This window comes from Heterobasidion irregulare, assembly GCF_000320585.1.
Source record: "Heterobasidion irregulare TC 32-1 unplaced genomic scaffold scaffold_09, whole genome shotgun sequence".
NCBI lineage: Eukaryota > Fungi > Basidiomycota > Agaricomycetes > Russulales > Bondarzewiaceae > Heterobasidion > Heterobasidion irregulare.
In genome coordinates this window covers 571,338-593,276 of record NW_009258205.1, presented here as the reverse complement: position 1 = coordinate 593,276, position 21,939 = coordinate 571,338, and the positions used below count along the sequence as shown (strand labels likewise).

The 21,939-nt window shown below is 59.8% G+C and overlaps 13 protein-coding genes across 13 annotated transcripts; 9 read left to right on the top strand and 4 right to left on the bottom strand.

Annotated features, from left to right (window-relative positions):
• Positions 1–1,001: 1,001 nt before the first annotated feature.
• Positions 1,002–1,724, bottom strand: HETIRDRAFT_325115 (uncharacterized protein; the record flags this gene model as incomplete). Its single annotated transcript, XM_009551617.1, has 2 exons — positions 1,002–1,260; positions 1,312–1,724. 2 exons carry the CDS (start codon positions 1,722–1,724, stop codon positions 1,002–1,004), a joined length of 672 nt encoding a protein of 223 aa, XP_009549912.1.
• Positions 1,725–1,970: 246 nt separating this feature from the next.
• Positions 1,971–2,724, top strand: HETIRDRAFT_411164 (uncharacterized protein). Its single transcript, XM_009551616.1, has 2 exons — positions 1,971–2,480; positions 2,571–2,724. The coding sequence occupies exon 1, from the start codon at positions 2,024–2,026 to the stop codon at positions 2,240–2,242; it is 219 nt and encodes a 72-aa protein (XP_009549911.1). The 5' UTR covers positions 1,971–2,023; the 3' UTR covers positions 2,243–2,480; positions 2,571–2,724.
• On the top strand, positions 2,024–2,890 carry HETIRDRAFT_435843 (uncharacterized protein). The gene has a single exon (XM_009551615.1). It carries the CDS (start codon positions 2,242–2,244, stop codon positions 2,482–2,484), a length of 243 nt encoding a protein of 80 aa, XP_009549910.1. The 5' UTR covers positions 2,024–2,241; the 3' UTR covers positions 2,485–2,890.
• On the bottom strand, positions 2,187–3,828 carry HETIRDRAFT_144363 (uncharacterized protein). The gene is made up of 4 exons (XM_009551614.1): positions 3,541–3,828; positions 3,276–3,436; positions 3,099–3,192; positions 2,187–2,985 (listed from the first exon to the last, which is right to left on the bottom strand). The coding sequence occupies exons 1-4, from the start codon at positions 3,751–3,753 to the stop codon at positions 2,734–2,736; spliced, it is 720 nt and encodes a 239-aa protein (XP_009549909.1). The 5' UTR covers positions 3,754–3,828; the 3' UTR covers positions 2,187–2,733.
• Positions 3,829–4,153: 325 nt separating this feature from the next.
• Positions 4,154–6,145, top strand: HETIRDRAFT_479021 (uncharacterized protein; the record flags this gene model as incomplete). The annotated part of the gene is made up of 3 exons (XM_009551613.1): positions 4,154–4,411; positions 4,479–5,132; positions 5,211–6,145. The coding sequence occupies 3 exons, from the start codon at positions 4,154–4,156 to the stop codon at positions 6,018–6,020; spliced, it is 1,722 nt and encodes a 573-aa protein (XP_009549908.1). The 3' UTR covers positions 6,021–6,145.
• Positions 6,146–6,870: 725 nt separating this feature from the next.
• On the top strand, positions 6,871–8,085 carry HETIRDRAFT_387930 (uncharacterized protein). Its single transcript, XM_009551612.1, has one exon. It carries the CDS (start codon positions 6,901–6,903, stop codon positions 7,675–7,677), a length of 777 nt encoding a protein of 258 aa, XP_009549907.1. The 5' UTR covers positions 6,871–6,900; the 3' UTR covers positions 7,678–8,085.
• On the bottom strand, positions 6,871–9,265 carry HETIRDRAFT_460274 (uncharacterized protein; the record flags this gene model as incomplete). The annotated part of the gene is made up of 2 exons (XM_009551611.1): positions 6,871–8,635; positions 8,840–9,265. The coding sequence occupies 2 exons, from the start codon at positions 9,263–9,265 to the stop codon at positions 7,925–7,927; spliced, it is 1,137 nt and encodes a 378-aa protein (XP_009549906.1). The 3' UTR covers positions 6,871–7,924.
• A 315-nt stretch (positions 9,266–9,580) lies between these two features.
• Positions 9,581–10,120, top strand: HETIRDRAFT_243565 (uncharacterized protein; the record flags this gene model as incomplete). Its single annotated transcript, XM_009551610.1, has 3 exons — positions 9,581–9,682; positions 9,754–9,885; positions 9,953–10,120. Coding segments are annotated over 3 exons (402 nt in total), but the record flags the coding sequence as incomplete, so codon positions are not given.
• A 2,140-nt stretch (positions 10,121–12,260) lies between these two features.
• On the top strand, positions 12,261–12,788 carry HETIRDRAFT_453980 (uncharacterized protein; the record flags this gene model as incomplete). Its single annotated transcript, XM_009551609.1, has 1 exon — positions 12,261–12,788. The coding sequence occupies one exon, from the start codon at positions 12,261–12,263 to the stop codon at positions 12,786–12,788; it is 528 nt and encodes a 175-aa protein (XP_009549904.1).
• A 323-nt stretch (positions 12,789–13,111) lies between these two features.
• HETIRDRAFT_429080 (uncharacterized protein) lies at positions 13,112–16,098 on the bottom strand (the record flags this gene model as incomplete). The annotated part of the gene is made up of 5 exons (XM_009551608.1): positions 13,112–13,175; positions 13,199–13,229; positions 13,514–13,721; positions 13,786–15,450; positions 15,523–16,098. 5 exons carry the CDS (start codon positions 16,096–16,098, stop codon positions 13,112–13,114), a joined length of 2,544 nt encoding a protein of 847 aa, XP_009549903.1.
• Positions 16,099–16,387: 289 nt separating this feature from the next.
• Positions 16,388–17,694, top strand: HETIRDRAFT_119908 (uncharacterized protein; the record flags this gene model as incomplete). The annotated part of the gene is given in 3 exon segments (XM_009551607.1): positions 16,388–16,580; positions 16,804–17,171; positions 17,191–17,694. The coding sequence occupies 3 exon segments, from the start codon at positions 16,388–16,390 to the stop codon at positions 17,692–17,694; spliced, it is 1,065 nt and encodes a 354-aa protein (XP_009549902.1).
• Positions 17,695–20,101: 2,407 nt separating this feature from the next.
• Positions 20,102–20,388, top strand: HETIRDRAFT_163861 (uncharacterized protein; the record flags this gene model as incomplete). The annotated part of the gene is made up of 2 exons (XM_009551606.1): positions 20,102–20,291; positions 20,345–20,388. 2 exons carry the CDS (start codon positions 20,102–20,104, stop codon positions 20,386–20,388), a joined length of 234 nt encoding a protein of 77 aa, XP_009549901.1.
• Positions 20,389–21,073: 685 nt separating this feature from the next.
• Positions 21,074–21,673, top strand: HETIRDRAFT_420703 (uncharacterized protein; the record flags this gene model as incomplete). The annotated part of the gene is made up of 3 exons (XM_009551605.1): positions 21,074–21,108; positions 21,168–21,378; positions 21,434–21,673. 3 exons carry the CDS (start codon positions 21,074–21,076, stop codon positions 21,671–21,673), a joined length of 486 nt encoding a protein of 161 aa, XP_009549900.1.
• Between the last annotated feature and the right edge of the window lie 266 nt (positions 21,674–21,939).

The window sequence follows — 21,939 nt, the reverse complement described above, 5'->3', positions numbered from 1 at the left end:
ACCGTTGATCGCTGTTTTCTTCCAATGCCTGTATGGGAGGGAGTGAGAGAGGCATGGTGGGGTGCGGCGATGCAGCGTGAGGCAGCGCCTGCAAGCTTATGGCCGGCGCTGTGGTGGCCACGAAGCGAGCTGGAGATGTTACGTTCAAAGCTCAAAGCGCTTGAATCTCACGGCATCCTGCGCTACCTTGCGGGATATTATGCCAAGTCACCGGTCTCAATAAAACAAAACAGAGATTCAAGTGGTCAACCGGTCAAGCTTGAGTTAGGTCAAAAAGAAAGACTGAAGCTCTTGTCATGTGTCCGTCAAAAAAGTAGGCGAAAAAGTTACCAACTGCCAAAACGTTCCTGACTAGTCCTGACTACCAAAGTCGAGCAACGGCACGCACTCTCAAGATGCCAGCGACCCGACGGACGCGTGCGACGTTCCGACAACTTCTGGAGTGAGCACAACTCACCGGGGCCCGCGCGCTTGTGTTCAAAATGACGGATTCTATTCAGACTAATTGGTTCCTTGCTTACATGGTTGGGACTTGGACGGGGCAGAGGAGACGGATGTCTTTGAGTGCGAGTCTGTAGCAGAGAATCAAGGAAGGGCACGCACTACAGCTACGAGCCACTCAACGGCACTCCTCGTTTATAGGTCATTTCTCGCCTGTCTCCACAGAAGGATGTCCGACTGCTGCAACCTCAGACGCACCACCACCTTCATCTGCCCCTATTTGTTCCCTCAACGTCAGGAGCATGCATTACAAACAAAGTGTGTGGATAAGAGGACGCACTTCGTTCAGCTAGCCACTTTTTGTAGCGAGAAGGATAATAAATCTTATAATGCTCTGCGATGACTTTACAGGCTTCATCAAACGCTCGTCCCTCAGACCACTCTTCCGGAGCAGTCGCAGCAAGTTTGCGCGGATCATCAAGGAGCCTTGTCGATTGATATTCGCCACCATAGAGCACAATGGCTAGCACACCTCGTCAGCGATAAACTTTTCTACTCAATCATCGTCTGCACTGATCTGGCTTCCACAAACCAAGGTCGACAGTCAAGTCGAAGAGTTCTTTGCACCCAAACTTGGCCGGATGTGGCTCGATAGTGTTGACAACAACATCCACCTTGCGCCCACACTCCTCTTCCGTCGCATCTTCAAAATCGATCACCAAGGGAATGCCATCACAGTTGAGAACACTCCTCTCCGAAACGTCGTCGTGACAGACGCCCGCATTGTGAATCTCTACGAACGCACTGATGACTTGGACCCTTCAAACGACGTGAAATTGACAGTGTACAAATCGAAAGAAGTAAACGTACCTGAAATTGTATTCCAGGCACGAGAACCTCGTATTGACGGGCTCGCCACAGTAGTCAAGAATGAGACAGCCAGTGAGTCCTTCATCGGTGTCGCCGACGAAGTACCCATAGCATATGGGCACCCAGGCGTCCTGGAGAGGTTTGAGCCTGCCCTGGTACAGCGCTGCCTCGTGTCTAAGCTTCCGAATCGCATTCAGGCCATACGCGACCTTGCACGCGACGTACGGCGCCTCCTCGATGGGTTCCGCTAATGTCCCACGATATACCTCTTTTCTGTGGCCCTCGTGTAGCAACTCTAACGCAGTAATGACGAGATCGGGGTCGGAGCCGCTGTTCGGGTCGTCGTTGCGAAGGATGAACCGTTGATTGCTATTTTCTTCTAATGCCTGTATGGGGGGGAGCGAGAGAGGCATGGTAAAGGTGTGTCGGTGACGCGCGCCCTGCAGGCTCAGGCTCAAGAGCTAGCGCCGCAAAGAAAAAGAATCCGCGACAAAGCGAGAGCCCGCAGGGCCTCTCGTTAACGTCGAGTAGTACTGACTTAGTATGCGCTGTCTCCCGAGTGTTGCTGGCTATCTCCTGAGTATCGCTGGCCGTCGCCGGGAACGACACGTTCAAAGCTGCGAAAAGCTCAAATTCCCACGGCGCCCAGCGCGAAATATCCCAGTCCACCCCGTCGGGTCGTCGACGTCGACATCCCGTCACACACTCGATCATGAACCACTCCAAAAACCACTCGCAGGAAAATAAACCCAACGTACGTACGGTCGCAGGGTACGCGCCGAGCGCCCGCTCCAACCACCGCAAAGCCAACGCACGCACGCTCCTACCCGCACTCGCACTCGCACTCACACGCGCGCAGAATCAAATCAGAGAGAGAGAAGAAAAGAGAAGTATGGAAAATTTCGACAAGCCTAGTGGTATACGTATGTAATGTACTTACAGCTACACGGTGCGCAGGCGGCGGGCGGGCGGCGGGGACCGCCCCGATCCGCGGCGTGCACGGGGGAGGACACAAATCGACAGGCGGGACGGATAGAACGGGGAGGGGTAGAGAGCGATAGGGATAGGGATAGGGATAGGGACAGGAACGGGGGCGGGACTGCGACGGGGGCGGGACTGCGACGGGGGCGGGACTGCGACGGGGGCGGGACTGCGACGGACTTTGGACACTGAGACGCCGAGACGCCGAGGGGGGCAAGAGCGCATCAGGAGGGCGCGTCATGGACGGGGACGAGGACGAGGACGAGGGCGGGACGCACCGACTGCTCCCTCTGCGCTCAACGCGACTAACCAAAAAGCTCACCAACGACAACGACAACGCACCCTCCCCATCTCGCAATATCCAAAAAAAAGCGACACACAAAGCGACACACAAAGCCACGCACGCACGCCACCCCTCCCCGCGGTCACCCCGCGACGCGATCACTCCGCGCCGGCCTCCATGACGCGGCCGACGAGCTCGCTGAGCCAGGCCTCGAAGCGGACCTGGTCGAGCACGCCCGCGGCGTCGAAGAAGGCGTCGTATCCGCGCGCGGCGTCCGCGTGGCCCTTGGCGAGCAGCGACTTGCCGGCGCCCGAGGAGCGGAGGTAGGCGACGGAGAGGGAGTAGTGCGGCGCCTTTTCGGGGGTGGAGGGGAGCGTGCGCGCGGAGAGGGTTATCCGCTCTGTGACGATCTATAGGCGGGCGATCAGCCGGAGTCCGACGGCGGACGGCGAATGGGGTGGGTAGGGAGCGGAGCGGAGTTGGGGGGTGGAGAGGAGTTGACGGGTGATGGGAGGAGACGTACGCGCTTATCGAATGTTTTACGCTTGCCGACGAAGACGATGTCGCCCTCGATGAAATAGGCGTAGAGCGTTTGGAGGAGCGTCAGCAGGACGTAGCTGCACACGAGCAACCGCGAGAGCCACAGAGCCCAAGCAATGAGCATGCGCGCACGCGGCACAAGGGAAGGGAGAGAACGCACAGGACGAGGCCGACCCACATGACGGGCTTGGACTGCTCAAAGTCGACTTTCCAGCCGTAGAAGGCGGTGCCGGCGGCGACGAAGACGCCGGCCCAGCCGAGGGCGAGGCGGACGTCGGTGTGGAGGTGGATCTGCTTGAAGAGGTCGGGGCGGGAGAGGAACTGCTCGCGGCGGCACGACAGGACAGACAGCGCATGCCATGGCACGCGACACGGAGCGTCGTATGAGAGAGAGAGAAAGGAAGTGGAGGCAAAAAGGGACGCACGCGCTTGAGGGCATCGTCGCAGGCATTCTTGAGCTCGGAGAGGTTCGCACTGTTGACTTTGACCTCGTCGCGGTCGACGTCCTGGGCTGCGGCGGAGATGGCGAGGGCGGGGAGGGACGCGCGTGGCGGGCTCGGCTTGGTCTCGGAGGGCTCTGTGGATGTGATCGGCTTGTCGGCGGAGTCGCCGTTGAGGATTTTTCTGCCGCGTGCCATGGTGCTGCGTGGGTGGTTTGGGTGGTTGTGCGGAGAAGGGGAGGAGAGAAAGGGAGAGGAGGAGAGGAGGAGAGGAGGGGAGAGGAGCAAGGGAGGAGGTGCTACGTGGACCGTGTCCGTCTTGTTCGCTTTCCGGACTGGTTCGGTTCGCCGCGCCGTCCTCCGCACCGCCGTCCCCTCTCCTCCGTCCCGCCCTCGCCCGCGGCAAGCATCGTCCCCGCAGACGTCCTGCACGCACGCGAACGACGTCCCCGCATTTCTCGCCATTTTTGCGCGTGCGAATCCGCCGCCGCGAAGGCCGAGACATGTCCCCAAGCACACGGCCTCGCCGCCCGCTCCGCCGCCTTTCTCCCACCGCCACCCACCGCCTCCTGACACACCCACCGTGGCCCCTACGCCCATGGCCTCCTCGCCCCCGCCCCCGCCCCAGCACGTCGTCGTCCTCGGCGGCGGCCTCACCGGCCTCAGCGCCGCCTTCCACCTCGCCCGCCTCGACCCCACCGTGCGCATCACCCTCCTCGAAAAAGACGCCCGCATGGGCGGCTGGGTCCGCAGCGAGCGCGTCGACGTGCACGACGACGACGGGAACAGCGCGAGCATCCTCCTCGAGGCCGGCCCGCGCACCGTCCGCGCGAACACCAAGTCCGTGCTCGAGCTCGTGAGTCTCGCGCCGCCATCACCATCGCGCCCGCCGTCTCTCACACCGTCCTCCACTCCACCCGCAGATCCACCTTCTCCATCTCGAGCCGCACACGATCACCACCCCGCGCTCCTCCCCCGCCGCCCGCGCCCGCTTCCTCCACGTCCCGCCCACCCCGGGCCTTCTCGCCCTCCCCTCCTCCCTCTGGTCCCTCCTCACCTCCCCGCTCTCCCGCATCATCCTCCCCGCCCTCCTCCGAGAGCCCTTCCGCCCCGCCAACCGCCCCACTGGCGCCACAGACGAGTCCCTCGACGCCTTCCTCACCCGCCGCTTCGGCCCCGCCTTTGCCCGCGTCCTCGGCAGCGCCTTCTGTCACGGCGTCTACGGCGCCGACGCCCGCGTCCTCAGCGTCCGCGCAGCCTTCCCCGCCCTGTGGGACGCAGAGGCCCGCGGAAACGGGAGCGTCCTCCTCGGCGAGCTCGGCTGGCGCGCCTGGTGGACTGCCAAGGACCGCCGCAGGGAGAGGGAGGCCCGCGAGCGGGAGGAGGCCTGGGAGCTTAGCGCGGATCCCGCTTTCGTGCGCCGCGTCGACGAGGCTGCCGTCATCTCGTTCAAGGATGGCCTTGAGCAGCTCGTGCTCGCCCTCGTCGCCGCGCTCGAGAGCAACCCGCGCGTCGAGCTCCGCCGCGGCGCAGAGGTCGTCTCGCTGCGCCCCACCGAGGACGGCCAGACGCTCGAGGTGCGCTCCCGTTCCCGCCCCTATTCATTCTCCCTCTCCTGCTTCTGCTCCTGGGGCTAACACACGCGCGCGCGACAGATCCGCGTCGCCGACGACACCGCCGCCCCCCTCGTCGCCACGCACGTCATCTCCGCCCTCCCCCTCCCCGCACTCGCCCCAGCCCTCCCGCCCTCCGCACCCCTCCCGCACCTGCTCGCGAACACCTCCTCCACCATGCACGTCTTCACCCTCGTCTTCGCCACCGCCCGCCTCCCCGCGCCCCTCCACCCCCCCGGCTTCGGCTACCTCGTCCCGCGGCCCTTGCGCGGGTACACCGCCGTCGCGGATAGCGCGCCGCCGCCCGACGCGGAGAAGCGCTTGGACGTCGACGTCGGCATCGACGACGAGCCGGGGCTCCTCGGCGTCGTCTTCGACACCGCGAGCCTCGCAGAACAAGACGCGCCCACCGGGGGCCCCGCCGCCTCGGGCGCGGGCGCGCCCCCCTTCGTCAAGCTCACAGCCATGCTCGGCGGGCCGTACCCGCCCCCCTCCTTCCACCCCACCACCCCCCACCTCGCGCTCTCCTCCGTCCTCGCCGCCGTCGCGCGCCAGCTCGGCCACCCCTCCCCCTCCCTGCCCGTGTCCGCGTCCGCATCCCCCAGCGGCGCCTCGCTCCCGCCACCGGTGCACGCGCACCACCACACGCACGCGCGCTGCATCCCGACGTACGCCGTCGGCCACGTGCAGCGCATGGCCGAGCTCCGCGCCGCGCTGCAGCGCGCGCCGTGGGGCGGGCGCCTGCGCGTCGTCGGGGCGGGCGTTGGCGGCGTCAGCGTCGGGGATTGCGTTAAGGGCGGGCGGGAGGCGGCGCGGGGGCTGGTTGGGGATAGGGCGGGGCTGCGGGCGTGAGGGCGTGGGTGCGTGGGTGCGTGCCGGTATATGTTATGTTATGAGATTGGATGGGGTGGGGGCTTGTGTTGTGCTGTGTTTATTGTGTACGCGCTGTGGTTGGAATGATATCGCTATCCCCGCTCTTTGGCCAGTGCCAGCGACGACACCCGTCGTCGGATCGTCTCATCGCATCAACGCACGCGTGATTCATCATCGAACGCTCCCCCGATGTGCACCACACCCCCGCTCTATCCAACAAAATATACGAGTACACCAGAATATATATCTTTATATAAAACACAACACAACACAACACAACGTAGCGCTCCGCGCACGGCGATCCGTACAGTAAGTAAGTAAGTAGGTGATTAAGCGCTTCTTCTACAGGACGAGGTATGCAATCGAGCACTTCGGCATCCACACACAACATCATTACACAACGCAGCACACAGGACAAAAAAAACGTCGGGGTCAGATCGGAGCAAAGAGGGGAGATGCAAAAAGGAAGCAAGAGCGAAGAACGAAGAACGAAGAGGGGTGAGGGAGGGAGGGAGGGAGAGTGGAGGGGAAGGAAAAGCGGAAGTAAAAAGAAGGTGATTATACAGTACATCGTCACACGACCGCGCGCTGGCCATACGCTGCAGCTCGGGCGCCTTGCTGGCCCCCTACGACGCGAGCGCGGGAGGGTCAGCTTTCGGCGATAACGGCGGTCACAAAAACAACAAAAACAACAAAAATATGAAAAAAGGGCAAAAAAAAATCGTTCCGAGGTCTGTGTGCGGATGTATGCATACCTGCACCGCGCCTGCGTGCGCGCAGAGTCGACCACCACAAGGCCGGTACGGACGGACGGCGGAGAGGCGGCCGCGCGTGGGAGGACCGACGACGCGACGGATATATGTCAAACGCCAGCTCGTGTCTATCCTTCGCCCGTCCCCGCCTCCTCGCTCCCACCTCTTCACTCAGCGCTCCAACTTCCCCAACCCGCGACCTCGAAACCACCCCGAACCCCATATCCCGCCCGCCTCCCGACTCCCGACCCCCAAAGATAAAGCATCAGAACCCCCGGCTGGCCGTGCCCGCGCGCATGGCGCCCGCATCACGCCCACTCCCACTCCCGACCCCCTCTCCCTTCTCCCCAGCCAGCCGACCGGCGGCACACCCTTGCCTCGTTGTCTACATAAGAAAAGAATCAAGGCCTCCAATGCGCCCTGCCCTCCTCATCACACGCGCCTGCGAGTCACCCGGGTCGCCTGAAAGCCGCCTCGGGAACAGTAGGGTACGAAGAATCATCCGCGGCGCAAAGCGTGAGGAAGTCGGCGTGAGGAAGTCGGCAGGCAGGCAGGCTAGTCAATCAGCGCCGCGAACGTGCCGCCCTCACGCACGGCGCGAACACAGGAATGGCATGCACATGTGTGGTATGTGTATGCGTGCGTGCGTGCGTGCATGCATGTGTATCTGTGTGTATGCGTATGTGCGCTCCGGGACAAACACAAGTGCGGTGTGTGTGGGTCAACAAAACAATAAACGACGCGCTCGGGCGCGGAACCAAGGACGCGCTGCGGAGAGCGAAGCGAGCAAGCGGAAGAGCAGGGGCAGGGGCAGGGGCAAGGCAAGACAAGACGGGGCGCGAGGCTGGGCATGTGGCAAGACAGGGCGCGACGATGCAACATAGACGCGCGGAGGGCGGGGAGGACGGGAGACGGGAGCGTCAAGACGGGGGCAAAGGCAGGGAACCGAGTGAGAAGGCGGCGGCGTCGGGCGCGTCGGGCGCACAACACCGCTGCCACGTGTGTCCGCTGAGAGGTTGCGAGACTGCGAGACTGCGAGCGGGCGTGCGAGTGTGAGAGAAGAAGGCGAAAAGAGGCAGAGGCAGAGGCAGAGGCGGAGGCAGCAGCAGGCTGGCTGGCCGGGCGCCAGACTCAAGGCACGCCGCCAGGCTCCCACGGGAGATCGACGACGCCGAACACATATGCGCCGTCCGCCCCCAGCGAGCACGCGCCCCGCCGCTCCTCCTCGACGACGTTATACGGCCCAGCGTCGACCGAGCCAGAGCCAGAGCCAGAGGCGGAGGCGCTGGCAGACGCGTCGGTGCCGGCATCGTCCACGGACCCAGGTCCGATATCGCGCTGCTTCTGGCTCCGAACGCGCTTCTGGTCCCGATCAGTGGCGTCCCCAGGGTGAGAGTGCGAATGTGGGTCCGCGTGGTTCGATGCTTCGTGCGGGGAGCGCCGGTCGTCGAGAGAATAATGAGATCGAGTCAAGGTGAAATTAGTAGAGCGGGATGGGGAGGGCATAGCGATGAGAACTGCGACGCGCATCTCGGGTGGGGAGGGTTCGGGAGGGGGTTGGGACGGGGGCGTGTTCGAGAACGAGGGCTGCGGCTGAGGTCGGGGTCGTGGGCGGGGCGAGTATTCTGGCTCGAGGGGGTAGACGCCGCGGAACCAGGCCTGGGACATCATGATATGGTGTTCCATGGCGTACGGCACAGATGGCGGAGCATCGCGGGTCCGTGCGCGCACCGGCACAGACGGCGAGCGCGATCGGGGGCGCGTCCGCGTCCGCGGCGGCGAGGCAGCCGGCGGGGCGGCCGGCGGAGTCGGGGTGGGGGTATGGAGGTAGGCGGCGACGGGCTATAATACGGCGGTGCCGGATCGGACGGACGGGCGATAAAGTGACGTGCAGCGAAAGAAGTTCGATGTCGCGCGTTGATCCCAGATCAATGAATCGCCGGGGCGCCAAACGTGAAAAAAAGGTTCCGCGCCAGTCAGGATCTCGTGGCGAACGATTCGAGCAGAGCAGAGCAGAGGGAGGGAGGGAGGGAGACGGTCGCGCACCATGATGTCTGCCCACCTCGCGCTGTCGCCGCCGTCTACGCCGCTGGCGCGCCCGTTCGCAGAGCGGCGATCGTCCAGCAGCCACACGTCCCACATGCGCGGCCGCTCTCTCGCCCGCCGCGGCCGGCGCGCGGGCGATGTCTGCGGCGGGGCGGGGTTTCGGAGGCCATGGCGGCGGATGTAGATGCGGTGCCCGACGACGCAGGCGACGAGGAGTGCGGCGAAGCAGCCGAGGAAGATGAGTAAAAGGCCGAGGGAGCTGTGTGAGAAGCCGGGGGCCTTATCATCCGCGCCGCTGCTGCTGCTGGAGCTGCCGGTCGGGGTGGGGGCGGCGGGGAGGGTGGAGTCGGAGGCGGTGGCGGCCTGCGCGAGGGGGTTGAAGCGGGTATAGTGGAGGGGCGGGGGCTCTGTGGAGGAGGGGGCCATGGGAGGAGGAGAGAGGAGGGAAAGGGAGGAGGCATACTGGAAATTGGGAGCGGGAAGGCGATCACGTACGTGCGGTCAGGGAGCGCGTGGTCGCGTGTGACAGCCTGTGACTCGCGCGCCGGCGTCGTGGCCACGCGATAAACGGGCGCTCTCCGTCACGCAATGTTCCCACGCCCGCGACACAACAGGCCATCCACGCTCTCTCCTCCACAGCTCATCCCGGCCTCGATATCTCCCAATGGCGGATGCAGGTCAGAACGCCCTCCCCCTCCGCGTGCTCCTGTCTCCTCACTGACCCGTCCGTTCATCTCACAAGGCTTCTTCAAGGGCACGTCGGCAGACCAGGACCGCAGGTTCTCAGACAAGGAGCTCAAGCTCCTCAAGTCCATCAAGTTTCCCCCCGAGTTTGACAAAAAGGTACTGTGCTCATCCACCCCGTCCCCGTCTCCCCCGCGCACTCGCTCACGTGCCTCTCCCCGCCACTCAAGGTCGACATGCGCAAGGTCAACATCGAGGTCATCCGCCCGTGGGTCGCCAAAAAGGTCGTCGAGCTCGTCGGCTTCGAGGACGAGGTCGTCGTCGAGTACGCGATGGGTCTCCTCGAAGACGAGTCTCAGCCGGTGCGTCCCCCTCCCTTCCACGTGTTTTTCGTCTCTTCGTTCCCAGAGCCGACCTCGTTGCCTCTAGACGCCCGACCCTAAAAAAATGCAAATAAATCTGACAGGCTTCCTCACCGCCTCGACCCCCGCCTTCATGTCCGCCCTCTGGGCCCTCCTCCTCGAGGCCCAGGAGTCCCCCGCAGGCATACCAAAGACCTTCGTCGAGGAAAAGAAGGAAGAATTTCGCCGTGCTCGCGAGGGGGACACACGTGCCCTCGAGGAGCGCGATCGCAGAGTGCGCCTCGATGAGATCAGAGAGCGCGAGAGAGACGGTCGGAATGGCCGAGGTCGGGGTCGGGGCGGCGGCAGGAGAGGAAGAGGCAGCGGTTTTGATGACGATCGTGGCGGTGGCGGCGGTGGCGGCGGTGGCGGGAGGGGAAGAGACAACGGATGGGGAAATCGTGGCGGAGTACGCATGAAATCTAGCCATTTCTACTTGATCGATTTCACTGACCCGACTCCCAACAGCGTCCACACCCCCGCTCACGCTCGCGCTCGCGCACCCCCACCCGCCGACGTTCTCGCTCACGCACCCGCAGCCCCTCCCCGACCCGCTCCTCCCGCTCCCGCTCGCCCCCCGCCCGCCGCGCTCGCTCCCCCTCCCCCCCTGCCCCCGCCGCACCTGCCACCGCCACCGCCACCGCCGCCGCCGCACCCGCCCGCAAACGCTCCCGCTCCCGCGATCGCTCGCGCTCTCCCCCTCCCCACCTTCGCAAACGCTCCCGCTCCCGCGATCGCTCGCGCTCTCCCCCTCCCCACCTCCGCAAACGCTCGCGCTCGCGCTCCACCCCGCCCCACATGCACCGCTCCCGCTCTCGCGATCGCGACCGCCATCGCGCACACGACCGCTCCCGTTCGCCCTACGCCCGCGGCTCGCGCCGCTCCCCTCCCCCACGGCGCCGCGCCCGCTCCCGCTCCCGCTCTTTCTCCCCACCCCGCCGGCGCGGGCGCGGACGCGACAGCCGCAGCCCCCCGCCACGCCGCCGCCGCCTCAGCCCCGCGAGCAGCCGCAGCAGCCGCCGGAGCAGTCGCAGTCGCAGTCGCAGCCGCTCCCGGAGCCGGGTGCGCCGCGGCGGCCGCAGCCCGAGTCCCCGCGCGCGACGGGGCGGAGGGGGGCGCAGCGTGAGCCCACCCGCCGCGCGGAGGCGGCGCCGGCGCTCGGTGTCGCGCTCGCGGTCTCCGCCGCCACATCTCCCACCGCTGCCGCCTCCGGTGCCGCGGCGGCGGGAGCGTGGGGGGCGACGAGAGCGGGAGCGGAAGATGAGGAAGGCGTTGGAGAGGGAGCGCGAGAGGGAGCGAGAGCGGGCGCGGGATAAAGATAGGGATAATGGCAAGGATCACGAGAAGGAGAAGGACAGGGACGTGCGGATGCGCAGCGCGAGCAGGAGTAGGAGTCGTAGCGGGAGCAGGAGTAAAAGCCGCAGTCGGGGGCCGAGGAAAGGGTCTGTTGATGCCGGGCGTGGGAAGCGCGAGGGGAAGGAGGCGGAGAAAGGCAACGACCAGGCGAAGGGAAAAGAAACGGACAAAGAAAAGGAAAAAGAGAAGGAAAAGGTAAAGGACGGGGACGGGGACGGGGATCGGGATCAGGATAAAGGAAAGGAAAAGGAAAAAGAAAAGGCAGCCGTGCCAGACGTTAGCCAGCCTAACGCGGACGGCTCCGGCTCGGGGGCCGCGGCAGCAACGGCGGCGGCGAAAGGCGAGCTGAGAATTAAGGGGCAGGCCGAGCGCGAAAAGGAGCGGGAGCGCGAGGGCGAGAAGGCCGAGCGCGAGGGGCAGGACGAGGTGCGTGCGTCGCGCTCCACTTGACCTGTGTCCTCGGGCGCGCGTGAGCTGATCGCGCCTCGGTTTCTCCTTTATTCGTTCGTTTGCTTGTTTGTTTTTGCGTCTGCGTTCGTTTCGTGTGGTTTCGTGTGGACGTTTGGACGGTCGGCGTGCAGGTGCAGGTGCAGGAGCGGGGAATTGACTGCGACGAGCTCGAGCGTAGGGAGAACGAGCTGAAGGAGCGCGCGCTGCGGAACAAGGTCGTGCGCACGCGCAAGAGCAGCACCGGCGCCAACCTGCCCGCTGCCACCGCCTCCTCGTCCTCCTCTTCCTGACGATGTCCCCCCACGTACTAGTACTTCTCCTCCGGCACCCCCGCCCTCGTCTCGTCTCGTCTCGTCTAACCGTCGTCCAACTCCAGTATTTAGCTGTTTCTCCTATAACATACGTATATGCGCCGTGTCTATCGCCGTTTGCTTCTTGTCGTCGTGTCGCCAGTGACGGCTTGCTGTCCTGCCATGCGGCGCTGTCCTGGTGAGGATCTCACTAGCCGCCCGGCTTGCTGGATTTTCACGATGTATCTGGTCATGATTGTCTGCATGTACGCTAGAACGCTTTTTCCTGGCTCGTATCTTCGTGGTAAGGCCGTAAGGGCGAGCACCTGCGAGCACTGGGCGAGCGCGTCTTCTTTCAAACTCCGAGTCGCGTCGCGTCGCGCGCGCGCTGCGCTCACTGCACGAGCCATCACGAGCCGAGGCCTCCTCCCTCGTCGTCGTCGTCGCCGTCGACGTGACTCGAGCAGCGGAAACCACCCCCTACGCCATCCCCGACACCAAGTGCCCGTCGCCCAATCCAACCGTAACCCGGCAGCGTCTCCTCCAACCACGAGTAACGAGCCTGCAGTGCTGCACCATCTCGACTTTGTGCAGTGCACACTGCGGCACGCCGCTGGAACGGGCGCGCGCGCCGCCCACTCCACGAGCCCGCCGTTCGATCCGACCACCAGCCACGGGTCCACACGGGTCCCCTCCAAGCCGTCCAAGCCCCAAGCTCACCCTCGCTTTGAGGTCTTCGGGCTCGTACAGCTCCGAGCTTCAGTCTGATCGATCTTGACTTCTCTCGCCCGACCGATTGAAGGCGCTGTCTCCGTCCCTACTGAAATCCTAGAGACCTCTCCTGACAGCCTGGATCTCTCATGCTTCCTCACTGACCTCGACGGACCAACTGAAAGTGGATTGTCCGCCTGTCTGCGAGTCCGAGCAGTGGCCGCGGGTCGGTTCATGATCCCTCGTCCCCTCGCGACATGTCCAGGAAGATTGTGACTGTATTGGGATTGATGTATGATCTATATGCGTACGTCCTTCGTGTCGCAAGGGTGTATGAGTTGTGAAAACTATGTTGAGAACTTGGTTTGATTGTACAATAATCAAACAACTCGTTGTATGTTGATCATGCGTTCGCTATATCCGAAGGCTTGTACAGGGATGATGCTGAGGACAACCGTATGACATACCGACAAAATTGGATGATATACAAATGCACAACTAAAAGCGCCTACAAAGGACAATAAAAAAATAGGAAAAGGACGGAACTCGAGTCATGTATGCGAGAAATGTCGGGTGTTATGATGCTAATGACTATGGTTGGTCCATCGAAACCGTTCCAGTGAGCTCCTGATATGTCGTATTACACAAAAAAAAACGGAAATCATTCCATGTCGCTCGCTGGTGATCTTTCGGCGCCAGAAAAGACGCGCCAGAAAAGAAAGAGAATCAAAAGAAGCGAAAGACCAGCCTGCGCCCCCCAACCACGGTTCTCGTTCACATACTCATCATGTGCATCCAACCGGGGCTTTGAACAAACGGCAATGTCTCGAGTCCCCCTAGTGCGTCCAGGGGTGCAAGGAATAGAGAACACCCAGGCAACGCTGTGGGCTCTTCGTTGTCACAACTCATGGCTGGCTCTGCAGTGGGAAAGAGGGCGGATGCCTGTGACTGAGGATCGAAGAAGCCTTCCATGTGACCTGATATGTTCTGCTAAAGCAAGATGCTTCAGCGGAGGAAAGAAAGGGGGATGTGCAAGGTGAATAAGGATGCTTACTGCTTGTGCAGACTGTCCATAATATCCGTTCCCACCATCGGGACCATCTAGTACATGATAGCCGTGATGAGCCGGGTCATGATAGAGCGAGTGCGACAATGGTCCCGCACATCCCACAGACCGCTCTCCAAGCCGCCGATCCGCAGCTCCTTCGAATTGCGCGAAATTAAGTCCCGATCCGCCCTCATGCGAATCTTGCTCCAAGCCTGTCCGCATGTTGGACATCGGTGCAAGTGGCTTGCGATTCGAGTCCCCTTGACTTTGAGCGTTCCAGTCGCCCTGGAGACGTTCCTCAACTTCCGTACTGCGACCAGCATTCATAATCCATGCACTCACGTCCTCGAGTCCAAAAGGTGGCCTCCTCTGTTCCATATTCCTCATCTCCGCCCTTCTCAATTGATTGGCCGAGTCTACACTCTCTTCCATCTCATCCCTTCGCTCTCCCGCTTCTCCGTGATGTCCATGGGACTTTATATGTAGCGAGAGCCCCTGGGCGTGGTTAAATTTGCGAGGGCACAAAGAGCACGGATGAAGTGGCTCTCGCGTCGGCGATCCGATGGAGCCCGGACTCTGCGGCTCAAGCTTTGGCATCGAATCTTGCTCTCTTGGGCGCGCGCAGGTAGAGGGTGAATGACCGGAGGCGCCAGAGACTTCAACAAGCCCTATGGGAAGGGATACGTTGCTGAGGCCAGGAACATGGGGAGCCTGAATATCAGGAGCCTGCATTGCGGTATAATGCGCGATGAAGCTAGTCAGTGCGGGTCGGGGGGTAGGTGCGTATATTGCAGGCTCGTAGGTTGGCGCCGAGTCACCGCCCTGATGCAGCAAATACGGGGCAGCGAAGTTATCTACCAATCCACCGAAGGAACGCGCATGGAGGCCAGAGCACAGATAATCTTGCCCCAACTCGGAAGCGAACATCGGCGCATAGAAGGGCCGAGCAACGTTCTCGACAACGCTCGGATTGTAGGACGCGCCAAGCGGAGTAGCACAAGGGGCACTATCCATGCTGCTGATACTGCTGAAACTGTTATTCTGTAAGCGAGCAATCGACGACGGAGAAGATGGTGCAGTGTGCGTCCAGACGCTCAGCGGTGAGTCGAACCTCGAGGGCGGGAGATAAGGAAGTTCGGAGAGATTGAAGGGTGGCGCATATAGGGTATGTGCGGAGAAGACGTGGTCCTCGGAGTGTGTTATGGGGATTTGTGGGGGATTATATTGATGGTCTACATCAGTCGGTGGGACTATCTCCTCCTGTGAGTGACCAGTAGCCTGTACCGCGTGATCGCCCTGAGATTTGGGTGTGTGCCGCAGGAACTGATGGACAGGCGTAAAGAGCGGTGGCGGAGCCCGTCTGTTCCCTTGGCCACGCCGATTGCGTCTACCGGCATTCTCATCCTCACATTGCTTGTCCTTTTGCTCCGCTCGGGCTGGGCATACCTTGTTATCAGAAGCGAATGGGAACAGCCCCGGCACGTCGTCCAAGTCTAGCTTGAGCTCGTGCTGGAAGTGCACCATCGGTTGCGTCGAGAGAAATGCCGAGCTCAAAAGCTGTTGCTGGTATACCTGAACGGCGCGACGCTTGCGCTGAGCTTGAGTGCTCGCACGAGGGGACGAGCGTACACGTTTCCTGCGCAAGGCAACGACGACCTCGTCGCCTGTAGTCTAAATGGGGACGCCGCCATCAGTCCTCGAGCGCATATATGCACCGATTAACGGCGGTGAAATATTTCATACCTGGTCATCTGCAGTTTCAAACACCGCGTCGGGGCCGAAAACACAGAGCTTTGTTTCGAAGGGGTCCGCGCGGAAGACACTGAGCATTTCGCGAGGTACGCCTGCCGCATATGCGACCCGCTGGACCTCGTACTCGTTCGCATTGTCACTATATGCGTTAGGATTTGGTCTTTGCTGCTCCCTACCCGTCGATCCCAATGTGAGCCTGGAATCCACTCGAGCTGCAGAGGCGCGCTTGGCCGCACGGGTCGCATAGCTCTTTGACGAGTTGGGAAGCCCGAGCTTCGATTTCTGAGAAGAACAAGAAACGGGAGGGGAAGGAGACGACGTGGATGTGGTGTTTGAACGCAAGCTTATTAGATCAGAGGGATTATCTGAGACGGGGGTGTCGGTGTCGGAGGTGTGAGACAACGGGGAGGGCGCCGCCGAGCTAGCGGACAGAAGAGTAGGGCAAGACGCCCAGGTTGAGGTGGGAGAGGCGCAGTGAGAAGAGTATACGGTCGATGGCATCTCCGACGACCGCGCGTGGGCGTCACGCTCGATGGCGGTTGGGGCGAGAAGGCTGTTCAGAAGCATCGGGTGGACCACAGAAGGGAGGGGTTTGGCTGCAGGCTATATAAAAAGGGAAGGGGCGGCGTGCGGTATAAAAAGAGAACAGGCGGTGGGTCAAGCAAGAGCGAAGGAAAGGAAGTTTAATATGAGTGCAGGGGAAGCCAATCGCGAATCAACATGCTGTGGCGGGAAGAGTTAAATACACATGTTATGAGGTTGAAAGTGAGCGGGCGCGGTTCGACGGTACCGGGGATGGCGTAGATCACTCGTGCGGCCAGGCTCCTCGCGCCCAAATCAGACGGGGACGCCTTCCATGCCACATACCGTGGTCCTGGCCCACAAACGAGCAGCACCCGCACCAGAAAGATTCCAAACCAGAATCGTAGTGGCGGAGGATGCACACCCGTCCGGACGCCAGATCGCGGCCGGATCTCTGGCACAGACACGTCTAGACAGAAAAGTCCCTGAAACACCTGCCGCAAGCTCACGAGCTCAGTATGGATTTAGTAAGCTCTCGTCCTCTCATTGTTCAGCAGATCAGCTACAGAAGTGTGATCACCAGAGCTTCTGCGCACCACGATGCTCCGTAACGCAGCCAGGGCCGCTGCTTCTCGGCCTTTCCGGCCTTTAACAACATTGTTCACCGAATATTCACTGGCTGAAGTCTCGAGGCTCAGTGCAACGGAAATCCTACATAAAACAGGCAAGAAACTCACTGGCCTATCCCAGTCCTCGAGAACATATCACAACAGATGGCGATGGCAAAGAGCCTTCACATTTCACAGCAGCGGAACCCATCGCACCACAAGTACGATCTCGCCCACAGTCCGATGACCCGAACAAAGGAGCTTCCGATAGCCGAGCGAGAACGCAATCCTCCGCTCGTAGCATGCGGGGTGTTCGACTGGAGCTGCCCATCAGTCACCCGACCCTCGATCGACCTCCGACCCATCAAGTTACAAGAACATCAACGGGGCAGCTTCATTGCCAGTCACTCTGCCTCGGATGTACCAGCTTTCAGCCGCACTTGCAGTACTTTTCGAGCGATGAAGGGATGTCGGCGCGTGACGCCTACATGGCGTCCACCGCCAGTGCCGGTGCACTAGCTGCTGGCAGAGATTGAGTAGAAGCACGCGATCTCGCCCATGCCGCATCGAGAGGATGGGTGATATGGCAAATGACAAGTTGACAGAGAGAATGCGTCATATTTGGAACAGTCCAGAGCAGAAACGGAAGACAGAGATCCAAACGCACAGACGCGGCGGCGCACAAGATCTGTCAGGATTGGAGATCGTCGTGTTCGGCCGAGTCTTGATCGATGGCCCTCGCAGCTGTGCTGGGCAGGTGAAGAGCGTTGCGAATCGTGATTCTGGCCCAGAGGCTGCTCGACCGCCGCCACTGCCGCATTGTTCGGTTCAGGAAGAATTTTCCTCGGCTCGGCCCGTGCCAGCCGGCCGGACTCGTCCTCGACGGGCTCTCTCCATCTTTAACGCAATCCACCAAGTCCTTCGACGTCGAGTTGCGAAATGGATTGCCACCGCACCGAACTATCTGATATATTCGACGCGAAAACTGTATACCTCTCCTAACCGATATCGGCTCGACTACATGCGTCTCTAGGATCTGCTCTGTGATAATGTCTCACCACCGTCATGGCCCACTTTTTGTTCACTCGCGCGGGGTGGAAGCCTTGCCGCGTGGCATGACATACCTTCTTGAATTCGTGGACAAAGCTTGAAACCTGTGGCGCCCAACTGCAACACACAGGCGACCCTTTGTTCCTGCACGTATAAAAGACGACCTCACCTGCAGTCTCTCCCCACTTACGCTCTTCCATACCACGCACTCGACCACGGTCACATCCTCGTCTTGATCAAAACCATCCTCATGCTCGACTCCCCAATGCTGCTGCGCACTGGTGTACCTCTAAGCACCGAAAGTATACTCTACACCGAAGCCAACAGCATGTGTACTCCGCGGAGATACACGTGATCCCCAGAGCTTTACACATAGTACGTCTCCTTCCTTGCCCTCGCGCCTCGTCGCCTAACCTGACACTCGTCCCTGCGCGCCGTACATAGACACACAATATTATACATGCTATCATCTGGTTGGGGAACGGCGTATCTGAATGCGAGTAAGGGGCCGGTCCTCCTTGGCCTCAGACCAGACCAGGACAACTCGACGCTGTCAGCGCACTGTTATCGGTTAGGACTGGTGTCGTGACGAAGTGGTGAGATTGATTAGCATTTCCTTTTTTTCATTTTTTTTTTTGCGGGGGGGGTACTTGCAAATGAATAATTCAAATGAATAATTTCTATGAATAATTTCTATATACCTTTCGTGTGATCAGAATTTTGAACCTTTCGCATTCGCGATCGTCTATGTTGTGTCGAGGTACTTACGGTCGCTGCGTTTGTATGCAGAGTTTTCACCACGATCCTGAACCTTTCTAGATTCCAATGCCACTCAAAATGCAGATCTTAACCTGACATTTGTGTGTCATGATGCCTTCTGCGCTAATTCTCGTCAGAAAGACACTTCATAAATGAGTATCGTGTATCACAAGTATGATAGGTTATCAAGAACGACATCGGTGAGCAAAGCACGACAGTGGTCCGTCTTTAGTTGGCCAGTCGAGGAAAGTTCACGGCATCGTGCAGGACACGCACGGAACAGCAAAGCGCACAATCCGCTTGCATGCATGCACCAACAAAGAATGAATTTCTCTGCGGGACACATCTGACTCCGATGCAAAAGCCACTTTTCAGACATTCGAAGAGTTGGTCCTACAACGAGAGTTGATCGGGCGTCAACTATAGCTGAACTCGAGCGGCGAGTTTGTGGCCTCGCCTGCTTTTGTGCACACGAAGTCGAAACAGCCCTCATGGTCAGAGGAGCCGAGCCATAGCCGAGTTGAAGAGTCGTTGTCGGGGACGGGATATGCATGCGCGGATTTCCGGGACGTTTTCACTGGTCAAGACCGTCGGTCCCAAGAGAAGCGGCGCACACAAGGGCCCACGGTTCGCGAATGCGACCTCTGATTTCTCCTCAATCTTCACAAAGACTTTCTCCCTCGTAAGACACCCCATTCTATGGAAGTCCTTCAAGTGCTCACCTGCTAGCCAAGCGTATGTAATCTTATCGGTCCGTGATAGGTCCCGCTCGGTAGGGAGGCAAGATCGTGGGTCTTTCTGAACACGATCATGGGATAGCTGTTTGTAGGAGCCTCGAGACATGCGACCAGATGGTGGAGCATGCATTTTTATTGAGTTCTTCGCGATAAGGACTTTTTTAACGTCGTCGAGCTTGTTGTTGAACAGCACTATTTCAGAGCCTGCACGGGAGTCGTGATAGAGCATCGACTAGAAAGTGGTCAAATGGACCACGGTAGCTTTGCTGCATCAGAAGACACAACAGAGGTACAGGCCATTAAGATGGTTGACAACTTGGATTCATGAGTCTAGGACGGCTTGTTGACACGCTGCGTCATGCGCACGCGCGGACCCCGTGACACCCCGTCGCATACTGAGCCAGCGTCTCGGTTCGCAAAGGCCCGAAAGGGGTTGGCTCGAAAACCAACCTTCTTCTCCAAACTTGAGAGCGCTTAGGCCTCAATATCAAGAGTCATGGATGGTCTTTTCTCATCGTGCGAGGGACGCAACAATACTGAATACTCACAGTATGACACGTCATCAGTAGCGCCGGTCGACGCTCTACTGGAAAATGTGGTCCGTTTGTCTTCAAGCATTCACAATGGTACGGCGAATCATCTTATCCAGTGCATGTCTGGGAGTCACGATTGCTGCTTCGACATGGCCGTGGCGACGCCATCTTGTCATTGCTGACAATTGAACCACTTGACCTGTAGCTCTTTGACCAGTCACGCGCTTTGTCCACACAACAGCTTGCCGCTGCATAGGCCACCCTCTCGTCATATAAATAGCCCGCCTTTCACTCCCTTGACCTCACCAACAATCCTTCCAGCTCTACATCCTTCACCACATTTTTGTAGACTCTTTCGACCATGAGGTTTCCTTGTTGCGGCGCAATGCGCTGCTCGCCCACGACCAAATCTGCAGCTCTCCGAAGCCAACAGCATGTGTACACTCGCGTCGACTCACCACATGTGTCGATGCATATTCATTCCTCATCGGCTGCTATGGCGGCAACCACGCGGAGCGCACGTTGTGCGGTCGAGAGTTCACTGGCGGCAGGTGCGCGACTCATCATTTCTTGCCGATATGCTTTTTCACGATCTGCATAATAGGATCTGTCGCTACGGCACGGGCACTCATCGTCTGTTCCGTCTAGCGACACCGTGGCCTGACGGGGAGGCTGGTATTCGGCAGCCTATGCGACCGCTCTCGGGGATAGGGGGTACGTTTTTTTCGCTTTCTTATGGAGTACTTGACCTGATCTTGTCATGACATGTTAGCATCGCGGATCTACAATCCATAGCCGAAATTATGACGCTCTGGCGCTCCGCCGATACAAACCACCCAAAGCCTTGAATGCCACCCAAGCTACGGTCTCGCAATCGTAAACTAGAATCAAACCCACGCTCTCTGGTGGGTGGAGGACCCGCCGCCGCGCCGTAGTCTGGCCCTTGGCCATCCTTACATATGCTCAGCTCAGTGTATATGGATCAACCCCTGTGTCTCACTTACGGAACGATGTCGGGTTTCCCTCATTCTCCCCCGTGACCAAAAGCTAAATGAACCAATAGATCACGACTGTGGGCAAGCCGGCTGGAGTTGTGTTCCAGCTTCTTCGAACAGAGCCAGCATATGTTGACTCCGCAAGAGGGCAGCCATGGCCCGGCACGGCGTCACCGTCATGTAGAAAGGCTGCCTCCGCGCACTCTCCGCCACTATAAATTCGGAGCCGTACGTCGCCTCATATTCTTCCTGTTGACCATCACCTCACATCCCTCCCCAGCTCTAAGCGTTCAGTTACCCCTGCGTCTCACTTGCAATGACATCGACTTCATATTAATATGGAAACGAAGCGACCTCACCTGACGCATCGCGGGTATGCCTGACCGTGCTTTATTTATGTTGCCTAACATATGGCTCAACTGCAATGTGTAGCATCGGTGATCAGACGACCCTATGGACGTATACTATGGCGAGGATATTTCATCATCGGCATATGCGTATCAACGCATCGCCATCGAACAAGACGTGGTTATGTGACATGCCACCTCTTTCACCTGCACACGAAACCCGCCACCTGCATACGGTTAGTGTCTTGGTCGACGAGGACGAAGATTGCGAGTACGGGACGACTACTCTCCTCTCTGTACGCTTCTCAATTCATGTGATAACTTTTCTTTTCTTACATTTGACTCTCACAGTACTATCCTGCTTTATGCACTGACGGGGAAACCCACATTCAAGTCGGCGGTTCATGCAGATGCCCACCCGTCCTGTTCCATGGCCCTTTGGAACATTTGTCACCTTGCGTAGGCATAACGAGTACACGCGCGCGCGGGGATCTTCGATCGTTTCCCTTTCCTGCGGTACCTATATGGAGAAGTGGGAGATTGCCGTCCCTAATGGATATGCGTCGATGGAGTGATTGGGTGGGCGCCTGATTGCCTGACATTTCTTTTTATCATAAACACTCGTGGTCGCGACAAAGCGATGAAATTCGCTGTGCTTGCTGTAGGGTGGGGGAAACTTATACTTGTACATGGTACCTTTATCATGTATCAAATTCAGAATCTGTGATATGGATTCAATATTATCATCGGATTTTCAGTGATGTGGCATTCGTGTGAAGTCGGGGTCACTGCTTATGAGTGTAAGGTCTATTACAAGCATGCGCGCAGCAAACAAGAAGCAGACGACATGGTGAAGA

Coding starts and splice junctions, on each gene's coding strand:
- HETIRDRAFT_411164 (XM_009551616.1), top strand. CDS start 2,024: ATGAACCACTCCAAAAACCACTCGCAGGAAAATAAACCCAACGTACGT.
- HETIRDRAFT_435843 (XM_009551615.1), top strand. CDS start 2,242: ATGTACTTACAGCTACACGGTGCGCAGGCGGCGGGCGGGCGGCGGGGA.
- HETIRDRAFT_144363 (XM_009551614.1), bottom strand. CDS start 3,753: ATGGCACGCGGCAGAAAAATCCTCAACGGCGACTCCGCCGACAAGCCG. Junction 3,193..3,275: donor ATGTGGGTCGGCCTCGTCCT/GTGCGTTCTCTC, acceptor GCTCGTGTGCAG/CTACGTCCTGCTGACGCTCC. Junction 2,986..3,098: donor GTAAAACATTCGATAAGCGC/GTACGTCTCCTC, acceptor GCCCGCCTATAG/ATCGTCACAGAGCGGATAAC.
- HETIRDRAFT_387930 (XM_009551612.1), top strand. CDS start 6,901: ATGTCAAACGCCAGCTCGTGTCTATCCTTCGCCCGTCCCCGCCTCCTC.